Raw genomic sequence first — 13,072 nt, forward strand, 5'->3', positions numbered from 1 at the left:
CTTTGTCACTTTCTTTGTCTAAATTATCATTGGAGAAGTTCGAAAAAATTACCTAGATAATTTACATCGTAACAGCGATGTTGGCAGACGAGTAATAAGCATTTCAATTGATTCTCAATATCATAATACGAATAGTTATGATGGACAGGGGAGAACAAAAAATTACAAACAAACGCAAGATACTACTGCGATAAAGGATTAATTATGCGTAAATTATTGCTTGAAAATTTACCACAGAACGCATAATACCTACACTAAATGGACGTTATTCGTCTCTATCCCAACGATTAAGTTTTCGTTCAAGGACTTTGATCGTCTACAGATTACAAAATTCTCATTCTCACCACAGCAGTCCATATTTGTCTCACACTCTAACATTGAACAATTACGTGTATAATCGTTAGAAACTGATATCGATACGCTACATTATTCGATTTCGAAACATAAACGAAATATAATATATAAAACTGAAATATATATATATATATTTGTGATCTATTGCCAATATAAAGGTAATAGAATTCAAATAAACACTCCATTTAAAGCTTCGTTAATATATTACCATTGAAGTTGCATTAGTAATTATTTAGGATCATCCAATAACAAATTATATATACAAACAATGGTTATTATTTATTAAGTTTATATTAAAAGTAACGGACACAAACAGTCATTTATATTTTATTGAATGACTCGATGTCGACAGATTGAACTAGTTGCTCGAAACTTTCGATTTGTTCTACCAATAAGTCCACGGATACTTTCTCATCTTCGATGACACACATTATTCTGAATTTATGAATACCGTAACCCACGGCGACTAGTTTAGCTGAAAAAATAAAATTAGTATATACAAATAAACGGATATTAAAAAGAGTTAAACTGGAACAGAAAGGAATATCGACTTACAAGCACCCCAAACTAATCCATCCATCTGAATGGATCTAACGGCGTCCTCCATGGCTTTCATATCTGTATCGTCTCCCCATGGTTTTACATCTAATACCAGACTAGACTTAGCGATCAATGCTGGTTTTTTAGACTTTTTTTCCGCGTACGCTTTAAGTCTTTCTTCTCTAATTCTCGCAGCTTCCGCGTCTTCTTCTTCGTCCGAACCAAACAGATCCACATCTTTATCGTCGTCATCTTCATTTTTTACTGTTGCCGGTTCATTGACATTATCGCTATTTAAGAGAGCTGGTGCTTTTTTTTCTCCGGGAAGTGTTTCTAAGTCGTACGATTTGATGTGGTTGTACCATCTTAAAACATGAGGATTTGAAGATGTTGGAGTCTTTCCTAGAGCTTCTAACACTGCCACATCGGCTTGAGTCGGTTGCCACCTTAAAAATATTTTATTCTGTAGACGGCATAATTAAACAACTATTACATCTCCGTTATTCAATGTGCATTTAATACTAATAATATCATTTTAAAGAAATGTCAAAAACGTTACAGATGTTACAAATAGGATGATGATGATGGTAACAACAATAGTAATAGTAATAATAATAGTAATAATAATAATAATAATAATAATAATAATAAAGGAATGATACTTAATTGCAAGTATGTACAATAATATCAATCAAGCAGACGTGTTAATACACATATGAATTGGTACATTGAAGGGAAGTTCAAAGACTATTGAAAATCGCAGAAACTAAATGAATATTAATTATTAATAAAAGAAATAATCACAAGCACTAAGCATAAAACGTTAAGAACAGGACATGTTAAGTGACACTGCGATATTTCTAGCCAAGAATTTTCTTTTTTAGATGCTTGTGCAAGGGAAAAAGAAAGATATGCGACTCTTGTAATATGCCGACAAGTGGAACACGTGTACTACGATCAAAATTCTTCAATGATAAAACCAAACTCACCCTTCGATATAACTATGATCCGCTAAATAAGAATTTAAGTCTTTGACACCTTTATCTGTTTTAAGATCACCAACAGCCATCGCGGAAATTCAAGTAAAGATAAAGTATATGTATGATAGAAGCCGACAGAAGTGAAGTACTCTCTATCTGCTCACCGGAAGAGAAAGCTATATGGAGTATAAAAGTAGACGATTCCTTACTTCGGAGCACGGTGACGTCATTCCGGTAAATTACTCTTAGGAAATAAAAAAAGTAACTACATTCATAGCGATTACTCGAAATTGCTTTATTACAATTATTTAACGACAATGAAATTCTATAAAACGTAATTGTATCAAATCTACTCGAGTTATTTCATTCATCGGTTTCATCGTGAAATGCGTATAGCGGGAAGTCTCGTTAAAAGCTCAATGTGTTTTATCACTAATTTCCCGTATTACTCGTTTCAACAAAGAAAAGACAACAAGAGGACAAAGGAATAGACCTATTTACTTTACTGGATATCAACTGTTTACATTTCTAAGCGTCTACTCGATCTGTTCGCGAACCGGACCACGAGTTTTTCCTCATTCAAATCCATTCAAGTTCGGAACAGAATTCTTCGGAAAGTTCTACAAATTGTTTCAAAGCGAGTAATTACTCTTTAAAACTAAGAAATAACGTTTCACCGTCTAACAGTCTTTCCGATTGAACTGAACTCGAAATATTTCCTAGTAATGTTTAGCAACCGAGCTTTTATCAGGTGTATCGTAATCGCCGCATAAGTATGTACCTACACCCGAGTACTCGTTGTATTCAGTGTCAGCTAGACCAACACCTAACCAACTGGGTGCCAACTCTAGTGATACTCCCCTCACGGAAAGTTACCCTCTCTATACCTACTTTCACCTATCGTTGTTTCTATCAGCTCGCATACAGTCTCGAGCGGCTTCTCGAGCAGAGCTCAAGTCGGGTGCGCTGTTTCCGAGTTACTAGCGCGGGGAAAGTAAGTTAGCCGATTCAAAATATAGTATTTATTGGATAAATAATCGAGTAGGTAGCAGCTACTATGCGAGCAGTTTTATGTAGTATTATGTGCTCGATACGAGAAACAGGTAAAACTATCTACCCAGGTAGCTATGGGGAAAGAGAGGGTAACTTTTGCCAAGGGGAGTATCACTAGAGTGCCCGCGGACATTGATTTAGATACTCTTGTCAATGTTGTACTGGCTAATAATTATATTTAAAGGATTCATTTGACCTCAACGATCCGAAAAGTCTGTTCAAATGTTAATCTTAGCAAATATATCAATATATATATTAAACCTCTGTTTCGAATCAACACCAAATGAATCTTGTCATCCGTTTGCTCTAGGTACTTAAATAAGTAGTGCTAGATGTACCTGTTCGTATAGTTTAATTTAGAAAGAATCACGGAAACGGAGGATATTTTTGGTAATTTCTGTTCATTTCAAATGAATTTAATCGTTACGAAAGTTACAATTAACGATGTTACATCAACATGTGCAATTTAATGTACTGTGTACTGTGTTGTTCGTATTGTCTTGTGCTAATTGTAGAGAAACAGATATGGTTAATGTAAAATTAGGTTATTACGTTTCATTCATTGAACCTAACGTAATTTTAACTATACCTTTTTCTTATATAACAGCATAACGTCGACGCGTAAAAGTGATCGGAGCCAAAATGTTGAGGCTCTCGGTAATAAGGTTGTCTACAGGGTTATCGAATGGTAGGCCCTTTGTTATGGGATTTCATACATCTTCCAAGTTGCAACAAGAATTAGTAGAGGTATTCATAGATGACAAACCTGTTCATGTACCTCCTGGAACAACTGTCTTGCAGGTAAAATAACAATTTCTCTATTATTAACAAAAATAATTTATCCGTTTTTTTGATTTTTTAACATTTTTTGAAATATCACTATTTCTATTTCAATGTAATTACATTTCTTAGGCAGCTGCAAAAGTAGGAGTAGAAATTCCCAGATTCTGTTACCATGAACGTTTAGCTGTAGCAGGAAACTGTAGGATGTGTCTTGTAGAAATTGAAAAACAGGTCAAGGTATTTATTATAATCATCACAAATTTCAAGATATAGATGATACAAATAAGTAGTAATTATACCTAGTTTCTTGTGTAAACGTGTCTAGCCTGTTGCTGCTTGTGCCATGCCTGTAATGAAAGGTTGGAGGATAAAAACAAATTCCGATTTAACTCGTAAAGCTCGAGAAGGCGTGATGGAGTTTTTATTGGTAAATCATCCATTGGATTGCCCCATCTGTGATCAAGGAGGCGAATGTGATTTACAAGATCAAAGTATGGCTTTTGGTAGCGACCGAAGTCGATTTGTCGATATTAATTATAGCGGCAAAAGAGCGGTGGAGGATAAGGATATTGGTCCATTAATTAAAACAATTATGACACGATGTATCCATTGTACGAGGTGTATACGTTTTGCGTCCGAAGTAGCCGGTATAGATGACTTAGGAACTACAGGTCGTGGAAACGATATGCAAGTATGTCAAGCCATTTCATTTACGTCAAGTATACTTTGATACTCTTAAAATTTCTATATATACATTTATTCAAATTATTTTTAACAGGTCGGAACTTATGTAGAAAAGATGTTTCTGTCCGAGTTGTCCGGTAATATCATTGACTTATGTCCTGTCGGTGCTTTAACCAGCAAGCCGTACGCTTTTGTTGCTCGTCCATGGGAGATACGTTCTACGGACAGCATAGATGTTCTTGATGCTGTGGGTAGCAATATAGTAATATCGCATCGAACGAATGAAGTTTTGAGAATTTTACCAAGGGTGAACGAAGTTGGTAGCATTATCGATAATCTTTCTTTAAATTATATTTGTAATCTTTAATTATAAATAATATTAATAATATTTTATAGGAAATAAATGAAGAGTGGCTCTCGGATAAGGCACGTTTCTCTTATGATGGGCTTAAACGACAGAGGCTCATTACTCCTATGATGAAAGTCAATGGAAAATTAGAAGCTGTAGACTGGGAAGATGCTCTTGTAGCAAGTATATCATAGTTGTACTTTAAACGTAGTTACACTCTTAAAATAACTTAATATAGTACACTTGTCTCTTGAGTTTTGCAAGCTTTTTTATATTTTTTCATTTCAAGCATTATATTGTTTTCCAGTTGCTCAAACTACAGCAGGTATACCACAAAATAAATGTGCGGCAATTGCTGGAAAATTGGCAGATGCCGAGTCTCTTGTAGCATTGAAGGATTTAATAAATAGGCTTGGCAGTGAAACTCTTGCTACGGAACAAACATTTCCAAAACATGGCGCGGGGATTGATATTAGAAGTAGTTATTTATTAAACAATACAATCGCCGCAATCGAGGAAGCCGATGTAGTGTTATTGATTGGAACAAATCCGAGATACGAAGCACCATTGGTGAACACACGTTTAAGGAAAGGATACCTTCATGGTGAACAAACTATTGCATTAATAGGTCAGAATGTAGATTTAACATATGACTATGAGGTAAGTTTTACTGTGGATATTCATCATTGTACTGAGTTTTTTCATTTTCAAGGATTGAAATTTCATTTATGTTTTAGCATTTAGGTCAATCTCCTGAAATTATAACACAATTGAGAAATGGTACTCATCCATTCTCTAACACTTTAAAATCTGCTAAAAGACCTCTGGTCCTTTTAGGCGTCGAGCAGTTAAGTAGAAAAGATGGAACGAAAATTATATCTGAAACACAGCTGTTGGCACAAACTTTAGAAGAAAACTCGAAAGTAAGTAAAAATTCTTCTCATTGCTAGAAGTAAATGTACCTTAAAATGTTATAACTGGTTAGAGTGTCTCAAGATCTTTCAGGGGACAATGTATATTACTTTTTTTCTAGGCTTCTGAAGGTTGGAAAGTGTTAAATATCCTCCATACAAATGCATCGCAAGTAGCTGCTTTAGATGTGGGTTATTCATCGACCATAGAAGACGTCAAGCAAGTACAACCGAAAATTCTTTTCCTATTAGGAGCAGATGATGGAAATATAAAGAAAGAAGACTTCCCAAATACCTTCATCGTATATATAGGTATATGCAAAGGCACATTCAACGCACTACGTTTATCGTATACAGCAATTCTCAAATGATAATTTATATTTTATTAAATTTTTTTAGGTAGTCATGGTGACGAAGGAGCCTCAATAGCAGACGTTATACTTCCTGGGGCTGCGTATACAGAAAAAGTTGCGACCTACGTAAATACAGAAGGTCGTGCTCAACAAACTTGTGCTGCAGTTACACCTCCAGGAATGGCACGTCCAGATTGGAAGATTATACGAGCACTTTCTGAGGTACGTTTTAATATTGTTGAAACCTTATTTATCTAAAATTGATCAAAGAACGTGATCAATGAAATGTTTCCACACTACAGATTTGTGGTATCTGTTTACCGTACGACAACTTGACAGAGCTAAGCGGTAGACTCGAAGAAATTGCACCCCATTTGGTTAGATATGGTACCGTGGAACCGGCTAACTATATTTCCCAAGCGTTAGAATTATCGAAGGTATTTAAATAAGAGACTAAAGATAATTCGATGCTTTGGTTAGAGTTAAATTTATAGTAACGTGTACGCGTATTTGTATAGGAATCTAGGGAACCCTTGTCTTCGGAACCACTGGAAATGAAACAAAAAACGCTAGACCAGTTTTTCATGACAGATGCAGTGTCTCGTGCTTCACCTACAATGGCCAAGTGTGTGCAAGCAGTTATCAAACAACGAGACAGCGCTCTGTAGATGGTTAAGTGTACTATGTAAATAGAAATCTGCATTATAGCAAGTGTCTAACTTTAGTTGCAGACATTTCAACCATGATGCTTTTATTAAAGGCATGTGAAAAACGAAAATCTCTTTTGTAATTATTACGTTAAAGTGTACGTTAAATTATACGATATGTGAAATATTCAATGAAAATCCAATCCATTATTTTCGTTATTATTTCCCATTAATATTGTCCGCATATTCTCACATATTTTTTATTTACTTATTTATCTATTTATTTAAGAGGCTTTACTGAACCTTTCTACATTTGTGTCGTACAAACTATTGCATTATATATTTTACTTAATATATGTTATACGTAATCAAATAATACACAAATATAAAGGATCTGTGAAACCATCTGCGATAAAACTTATATATTGGATACAAGATCCATACAAACATTGCATACCATTCTGAAATATCGAGGCGTCAGAAATGTTCTATCAAATCCTATCTGCTTAGTGTCTAAGGGAATGCTCATAGCACTGCTATCCCGAAGGGATCCCCATTAATAGGGTCGTTCTACCAGATGTTCGAAGTTCTAGACCTCGGCATAGCTTATTTTTATTATTATGCGCATTTGCTTGAAATTATTGGAAAAAATGGAATTTTAACAAATTCTGTGTCGCATCGCTCATATGCGGGCAACAGTATTCTTTAATTACTTTAAGTACGTTTAATATTGTATAGAAATGATATATGGAACCTTATATTCTAAATTAATTTCACGTTATGTCATTCAAGGGTACAATAATCTTGTTTTCTTATCTATTTATATATTTCACTTTCCTCTGTAGAATCGTTTTAACGTAACGTCGACGTCTAAGGCAAACTGATACATCTTCTTTGAAGCATATCGATACAGCACATTAATCAATCCTTTAAAACAATTAACAGTCCGAAGAAAGTAATCTGGAATTACGTAAAGAAAACAAAGTACCGTAAAATACTACAAGATGCTCTTAAAAAAGCTCATGTTATAGTAGAAAATTTGTTGTCGCTAGATTGAAATTTCGTCTAGTGATAATCATGGACTTGTCAGAGTGTGGGAGACAATTATTTTGACCATGTGTTTCCACTTATCAATATTTGCTATTCAATATCATTATAATGCAATGAATACTAATCGTTTCAAGCAAATAAAATAATTAAGGCAAAGGGAGGTAAAAGGGGGTACCATTGAAACAAAACCCTTCTCACTGTTGACACTATAATACGTTTAAATATCGAAGGTGACGTTAATTCACTCGATCTACAGAATTGGTAGATTCCGGTTGATCGTCGGTATCAAGTTCGATAGAACTTTCATCTGTTTCAACCTAATAGGGAATAGATGACGTTCAGAAAGTATGTAAAATTGGAAAACATCTAAAATAATGACCTTTACTGAGAATACCTTTTCACCTAACGCGAGCAATCGTTCCTTGTATAGTACAATTTTACTATCTTGTTCTGTTAAAAGTTCCAAAAGATCTTCTTGGTCCTTTTTTAATTTATCTAATTCTTCAGATTTTTCCTTTAATTTACATTCGAAATGAGCAGTCTCGTTTCTTTCTTCGAATTTTCGCTCGTATTCTTTTATTACCGAAGCATATTCTGTCAAACGGTTTTCCAATTCGCTAATAACGTTCCTACATTTCTCCAGTTCTGCGGAATCTGTATTTTTCACTGTGTCGGCAGATTCTACGCTTTCCGATAGCATATTAGTTTGTGCTACACGTAACACTAAATTTTGATCCCTTAAGTGACTAATGGTCGACTGTAAATCATATATTTGTGCCTGCGAACAATGTGTATCGAGTATGAGAAACATTTAATTAAATCTACCGGAGTTTCCTCTAGAAATATTATTTGCTAAAATTTCTACTGTACTGTACCGTACTTCGAGTTCGTGTTTCTCTTTAGCGAGTGATTCTGTGATTTGGTTAAGCTTTTGTATTTGTAAGTCTTGTTCTCGAATAACTTCCTTATATTGAGCTACTAAAACAGAGTCTGCGGGTATTGCTGACGTAATTTGATTTTTATGATGTAAGCTGCTCGTATCTAGAACCGATTTCGTAATTATACCTAAAATATAATATAAATATATAGATTGAATCAAGGGAAAATGTTCTCTTAGATACGACGGAAAATGGTGATTAAAGGTGAGTGTCGGTACCCTCTAACGCTTTCGATAATCTACAAAATTCATGATCCAATAGAAGTTCCGAAGGATTCTTCGCCGAGGACTGAGGATGTTTCAACGTTCGCGAATACACCTCGTGTCTAGCAAGACCTCCAATTGCATCCTGAAATCTTTCCAATCCTATTCTGTTCTCAATTAAATCGCACAATTTTTCCTAAAAAGAATCCATTGAATTGCCTGTTTTCTAACATTCTGTACGCGATTATCTTTGAAATTTCTAATAATTGCAATAATACCTTTGTATAATTAGAAACACTGTTGTCATTAAAATGTATGCACAATCCAATAAGTATGGCACACATACTTTGCAGTAAAGTTTCCTGTAGATCGTCGTTATTCTCCTGTGATGATAATAATGCAGTTAAATAAGCTACAGAAGAATTAATAAGTAAAAATGATTTAACCGCTGCTGGACAGTACGCGGTCCATCTGCAAAGTAGCATTAAAAGACCTAATTTGCATTGTGTTTTATTGCCTTGTTGCAGTAACATGACACATTGTTGCATCAAAGTCACCGGTGGCTTTCCGATATTAGTCGCCAGAAGTACACGCAGTAGTTGTTCCTTCTGTGTACTATCGTCGATCAATGCATGAGACAACGCTACTGCGGAAAACCAATTCGATAAAGGATCCGGGGAGAACAGACCTCCACACAACAACTGTCCTAGCAATATTATATTCGTCAAACAAACCTTTTACGTCCTTAACGCATTACAATCCAAACAATCTATGTATAAGAAAGAACGACATAAATGCTAACAAACCTGTTGTCAAAGACGGCATCTCGTTACCTTGTGGCAATAATGTCTGAATTAATTGATTTTGTCCTATTTCGTTTCTGTACAAGAAACATTGAAAGCAGTAGAGAACGGAACACCTTAACACGAACGGTTGTTTTTCGTTTACCATAGACATCAGTAAAACAACAATTGCAGGCCTATACACCAGTATACAGTTACAGAAAATGTTCATCTCAAATGTTTCTTTAAGTAGTATTTTACCTGGGGGGACTACTAGGCGCCATTACCCCTGCTAGAAATTCTTGATTACTAGCATTTCCTCTGATTACTTCAGCCACTGTATTAATCGTCTCTGTTAATACATCCGCGGGCACGCCGCTAGCCATTAATATATTACACAAAGCTTGCAATAATCCGCATGCTCTCATGATCTGCTGACAAGTTGCTACTGCCTTTGAACAGGATTATTTTGAAAAAGTTATTTAGGCTAAATATTTAGGCTAAATCCGGAAATTGAACGTTAGAATCGGTGGTTACCTGAGCAGGTCCACTTGGCGCCACTAATGCTCTAACTACTTGTACCATGCAATGAACATTCGAGACCTTCTGTGGACTCCAACCTCCCAAGGGACTATCTTCTAGTTCAGGTGGTATTTGGAACATCGGTGTCAGTTTTTGTATGTAACTACCTAAGACAGGAAATACCGTTTCATTATGTCACCATTGGTTCCTCCAGAGAAATGGTCTAATAGTCGAAAAGATTATTATTATTACCTTCTTTGAAAAAGTTTTGATTACTTATATTACTCCTTAAAAGGTTCAACATAAGTAACAAACAATCTTCTACGACAATACCACCTTCCGCGTTACCCTCTTGTTCGATAACATCAAAAATTCTGTCAAATGCATTTTCGAATGCAACAATTTTTTGAATGTTCGCGTTACCTTTAGTTAATTGAATCAAAAGCAATAAAACCTATAATAATAATGATCGATAGATATTTACGAGGCAACTGAAATGTGAAAATGTCTAATACATTTCAATGTAACGGTAACATACATCGTTACGAATGACTTCTCTGCTATCCCCGAGGAGATCCATTAATTTCGAAACACCCATGGGACTGATTAAAATTATTTCTTGAATATCCTTTGGCCTATTGGTTAACAAATTCATTAATAATTTCAGTGCTGGCCATCTAACGGTAAAATCGAATTCTTCTAAAAGTGTTAATACTGCTCCAATGCTATCAGAATTCTTAATAAATATTTCTGTAAACTGTTCTCCTACTTTATTCTCGGGTCCATGTTTATCCACTGCAAATGACATTTTTATTGCGAATACACATTTGTAATTTAATTTCGGTATACATAAAGACGATAACTAATAAGCATGACCGGTTACCTTCTTCGTCGAACATTTTAGGATTAGTTATGTTGCAAAGAGTGTCCAGTGCTAAACCTATAATTTCACAATCCGTTCTGTCAACTTCCAATGTTTGTCTCAATGCATCCATTCCTTGAGCTCCCACTTCGACGCGATAAGTACGCGAAAGAGCTTTAAGTGCTCGACAAGCATCTCGCCTGTCATTCAACAATGTTGATGATTGTAACCTGTCCACTAACCGTTCTACCTGCACACACATTATTAGAAATGAATACAATTAACAGAGACGTAAGAATAGTGAAATAAAAAGGCAACAGAGATGTCAATATGTTTGAAAATTTGATCTGCACGAGAGAAGATTGCTTCGGTATTGTGACTGAATATCCAATGGTTTTCAAATTTTACATGTTGGAACGCGCGAGAACAATAATGTAAAAGTAATGTAAAAATAATGTGAGAATAATGTAAAAATAATTGTTGATTGAAAATTCAAATATACCGTATCTGCGCCTGACGGTTCGTTCTCCACAGGTGTAGAACCTAAAACAGACTTTAAACTACTTTTAAAGTATTCCATTTTGTTGACAAAGTAACAGCTAGCAGCCGTAAACTACACGTCACACGACGTTGTCGACATTTTCGATTAACCGAAGTTACTGCACAACAGTCGATGTTCAGTAGAGGGCGGTAACAACAAAAATTTTCAATCGAATTTGAAACATTTTATAGAGATTTTTTCGTACAACTTTGTTTCTCGTTTACTTGTTCATTCTATTAAGAAATAGTAGAATACATGGCATAGGTACCTCTATAGTACGTATATAGTACATAGATGGAAACTCAACAACGGAAAGGCACAAGTATAGAACAAATGAATCTGTTCCAAGTACCTATAAAGTTATAAAAACAGTGCAATGTGTATGTAAGTAAGTAAATAAGTAAGTACGTAAGTAAGTACGTATGTACCTACTTACTTGGGTACCTCGTACAAACAAGTACTTATATTGTACATCGTATAACGTAGAAATCCACCATGTCCGTTGTTTTTCATTAGAACAGTGAAATCAATTTTTCTCGATATTGCGTCATACATAGAAGCAAAAAGTTCGAGATTTCTTTTCGATCGAAATTAATCTATAAAAATGACTATGCTACTCGTGTAACAAAAATGTTGTTATAGGAGAAAAATCGGTATTTTTGCGTTTGCATTTTCATAGATGAAAGCATACATTATCGAAGCTTTGACCAACAAACTTGATAAACAAACAATACGATACACACAGTGCAGTATTAAAACTGCTGAACAATACAAGTTTTTTTCTAGAAACAAACATACTTATAAAGGTTATGTAGCAATAGAATAAGGTACACAATAATAACAGTCGTATCGCACATGTTGTCAGTTCTATTTTTATAAACGTAACATAAAGACTAAAGAAACGAAAAGGACGAAACGTTCGAAATACATACATCCGAATCTGATTTTTCGACTTATGTCAGACGGCGTAACTATTGCGAGATCCTTAATCTCCGCGTTTTCGTTTCATACGACGGTTAAATCGTTCTTTCGCGTTTCTAAACTCTTATAGAAAGATAAATCCATGATCGATTTTCTATCTGTTCGAATCGAATGTCGACCCAATTCTCGTTAGTCAACGAACTAGCATATTTCGATGATAATTCAGACGTGTGTTCGATCTGTTCCATCGGAGAAAAAGATTTAAAGATTTTGTACATGTACGAATGGTAGCGAACTAACGCGTGAAAATATTTCAGTGGCGAATCGTTGTAGAGGTACGAATTAAATTTGTTTCTATCTACAGGCACTGCTCGAATACACGTGTACGCGAGTGTGCGTCTGAAATCCTGAAAACGCGGTAATGAAATGATCGATCAATTGAAAGGAACAAAAGAAAGTTGTAAATCGAAGTAAGAGATCGAAAGAAAAAAGGGAAAGGAAGATGCATAACGCCAATAGACTGCTTATAAAGTCGAAACAGGGTAACTCGTTTGGTGAATGACGGTGAAGGAAAACGGTATTAAGAACCGAAGTTGATC

General features: G+C 35.1%; 3 protein-coding genes across 12 annotated transcripts; 1 reads left to right on the plus strand and 2 right to left on the minus strand.

Annotated features, from left to right (window-relative positions):
* Nucleotides 1-544: 544 nt before the first annotated feature.
* On the minus strand, nt 545-2,065 carry eEF1beta (elongation factor 1-beta). The gene is made up of 3 exons (XM_031988325.2): nt 1,884-2,065; nt 910-1,340; nt 545-829 (listed from the first exon to the last, which is right to left on the minus strand). Exons 1-3 carry the CDS (start codon nt 1,961-1,963, stop codon nt 675-677), a joined length of 666 nt encoding a protein of 221 aa, XP_031844185.1. The 5' UTR covers nt 1,964-2,065; the 3' UTR covers nt 545-674.
* Nucleotides 2,066-2,704: 639 nt separating this feature from the next.
* ND-75 (NADH dehydrogenase (ubiquinone) 75 kDa subunit) lies at nt 2,705-6,857 on the plus strand. Of its 6 annotated transcripts, none has more exons than XM_031988307.2 (13): nt 2,706-2,868; nt 3,238-3,317; nt 3,535-3,728; nt 3,840-3,947; nt 4,036-4,401; nt 4,489-4,710; nt 4,791-4,926; nt 5,051-5,403; nt 5,481-5,666; nt 5,777-5,966; nt 6,054-6,229; nt 6,310-6,444; nt 6,526-6,857. In XM_031988307.2, exons 3-13 carry the CDS (start codon nt 3,570-3,572, stop codon nt 6,673-6,675), a joined length of 2,181 nt encoding a protein of 726 aa, XP_031844167.1. In that variant the 5' UTR covers nt 2,706-2,868; nt 3,238-3,317; nt 3,535-3,569; the 3' UTR covers nt 6,676-6,857. The 6 variants fall into 6 exon arrangements, with proteins under 6 accessions (XP_031844173.1, XP_031844167.1, XP_031844166.1 ...); XM_031988308.2 differs by lacking the exon at nt 2,706-2,868 and adding an exon at nt 3,065-3,139; XM_031988313.2 differs by lacking the exon at nt 3,238-3,317 and having other exon boundaries at nt 2,705-2,977.
* Nucleotides 6,858-7,774: 917 nt separating this feature from the next.
* Nucleotides 7,775-12,847, minus strand: p115 (general vesicular transport factor p115). Of its 5 annotated transcripts, none has more exons than XM_031988301.2 (15): nt 12,485-12,847; nt 11,989-12,334; nt 11,821-11,904; nt 11,514-11,564; nt 11,033-11,261; nt 10,688-10,944; nt 10,402-10,603; nt 10,165-10,316; nt 9,889-10,079; nt 9,652-9,824; nt 9,124-9,551; nt 8,861-9,041; nt 8,585-8,769; nt 8,099-8,482; nt 7,775-8,021 (listed from the first exon to the last, which is right to left on the minus strand). In XM_031988301.2, exons 3-15 carry the CDS (start codon nt 11,842-11,844, stop codon nt 7,941-7,943), a joined length of 2,538 nt encoding a protein of 845 aa, XP_031844161.1. In that variant the 5' UTR covers nt 11,845-11,904; nt 11,989-12,334; nt 12,485-12,847; the 3' UTR covers nt 7,775-7,940. The 5 variants fall into 5 exon arrangements, with proteins under 5 accessions (XP_031844161.1, XP_031844162.1, XP_031844163.1 ...); XM_031988302.2 differs by having other exon boundaries at nt 11,985-12,334; XM_031988303.2 differs by lacking the exons at nt 11,821-11,904; nt 11,989-12,334.
* Between the last annotated feature and the right edge of the window lie 225 nt (nt 12,848-13,072).

Source organism: Nomia melanderi, chromosome 11 (genome assembly GCF_051020985.1).
Source record: "Nomia melanderi isolate GNS246 chromosome 11, iyNomMela1, whole genome shotgun sequence".
NCBI lineage: Eukaryota > Metazoa > Arthropoda > Insecta > Hymenoptera > Halictidae > Nomia > Nomia melanderi.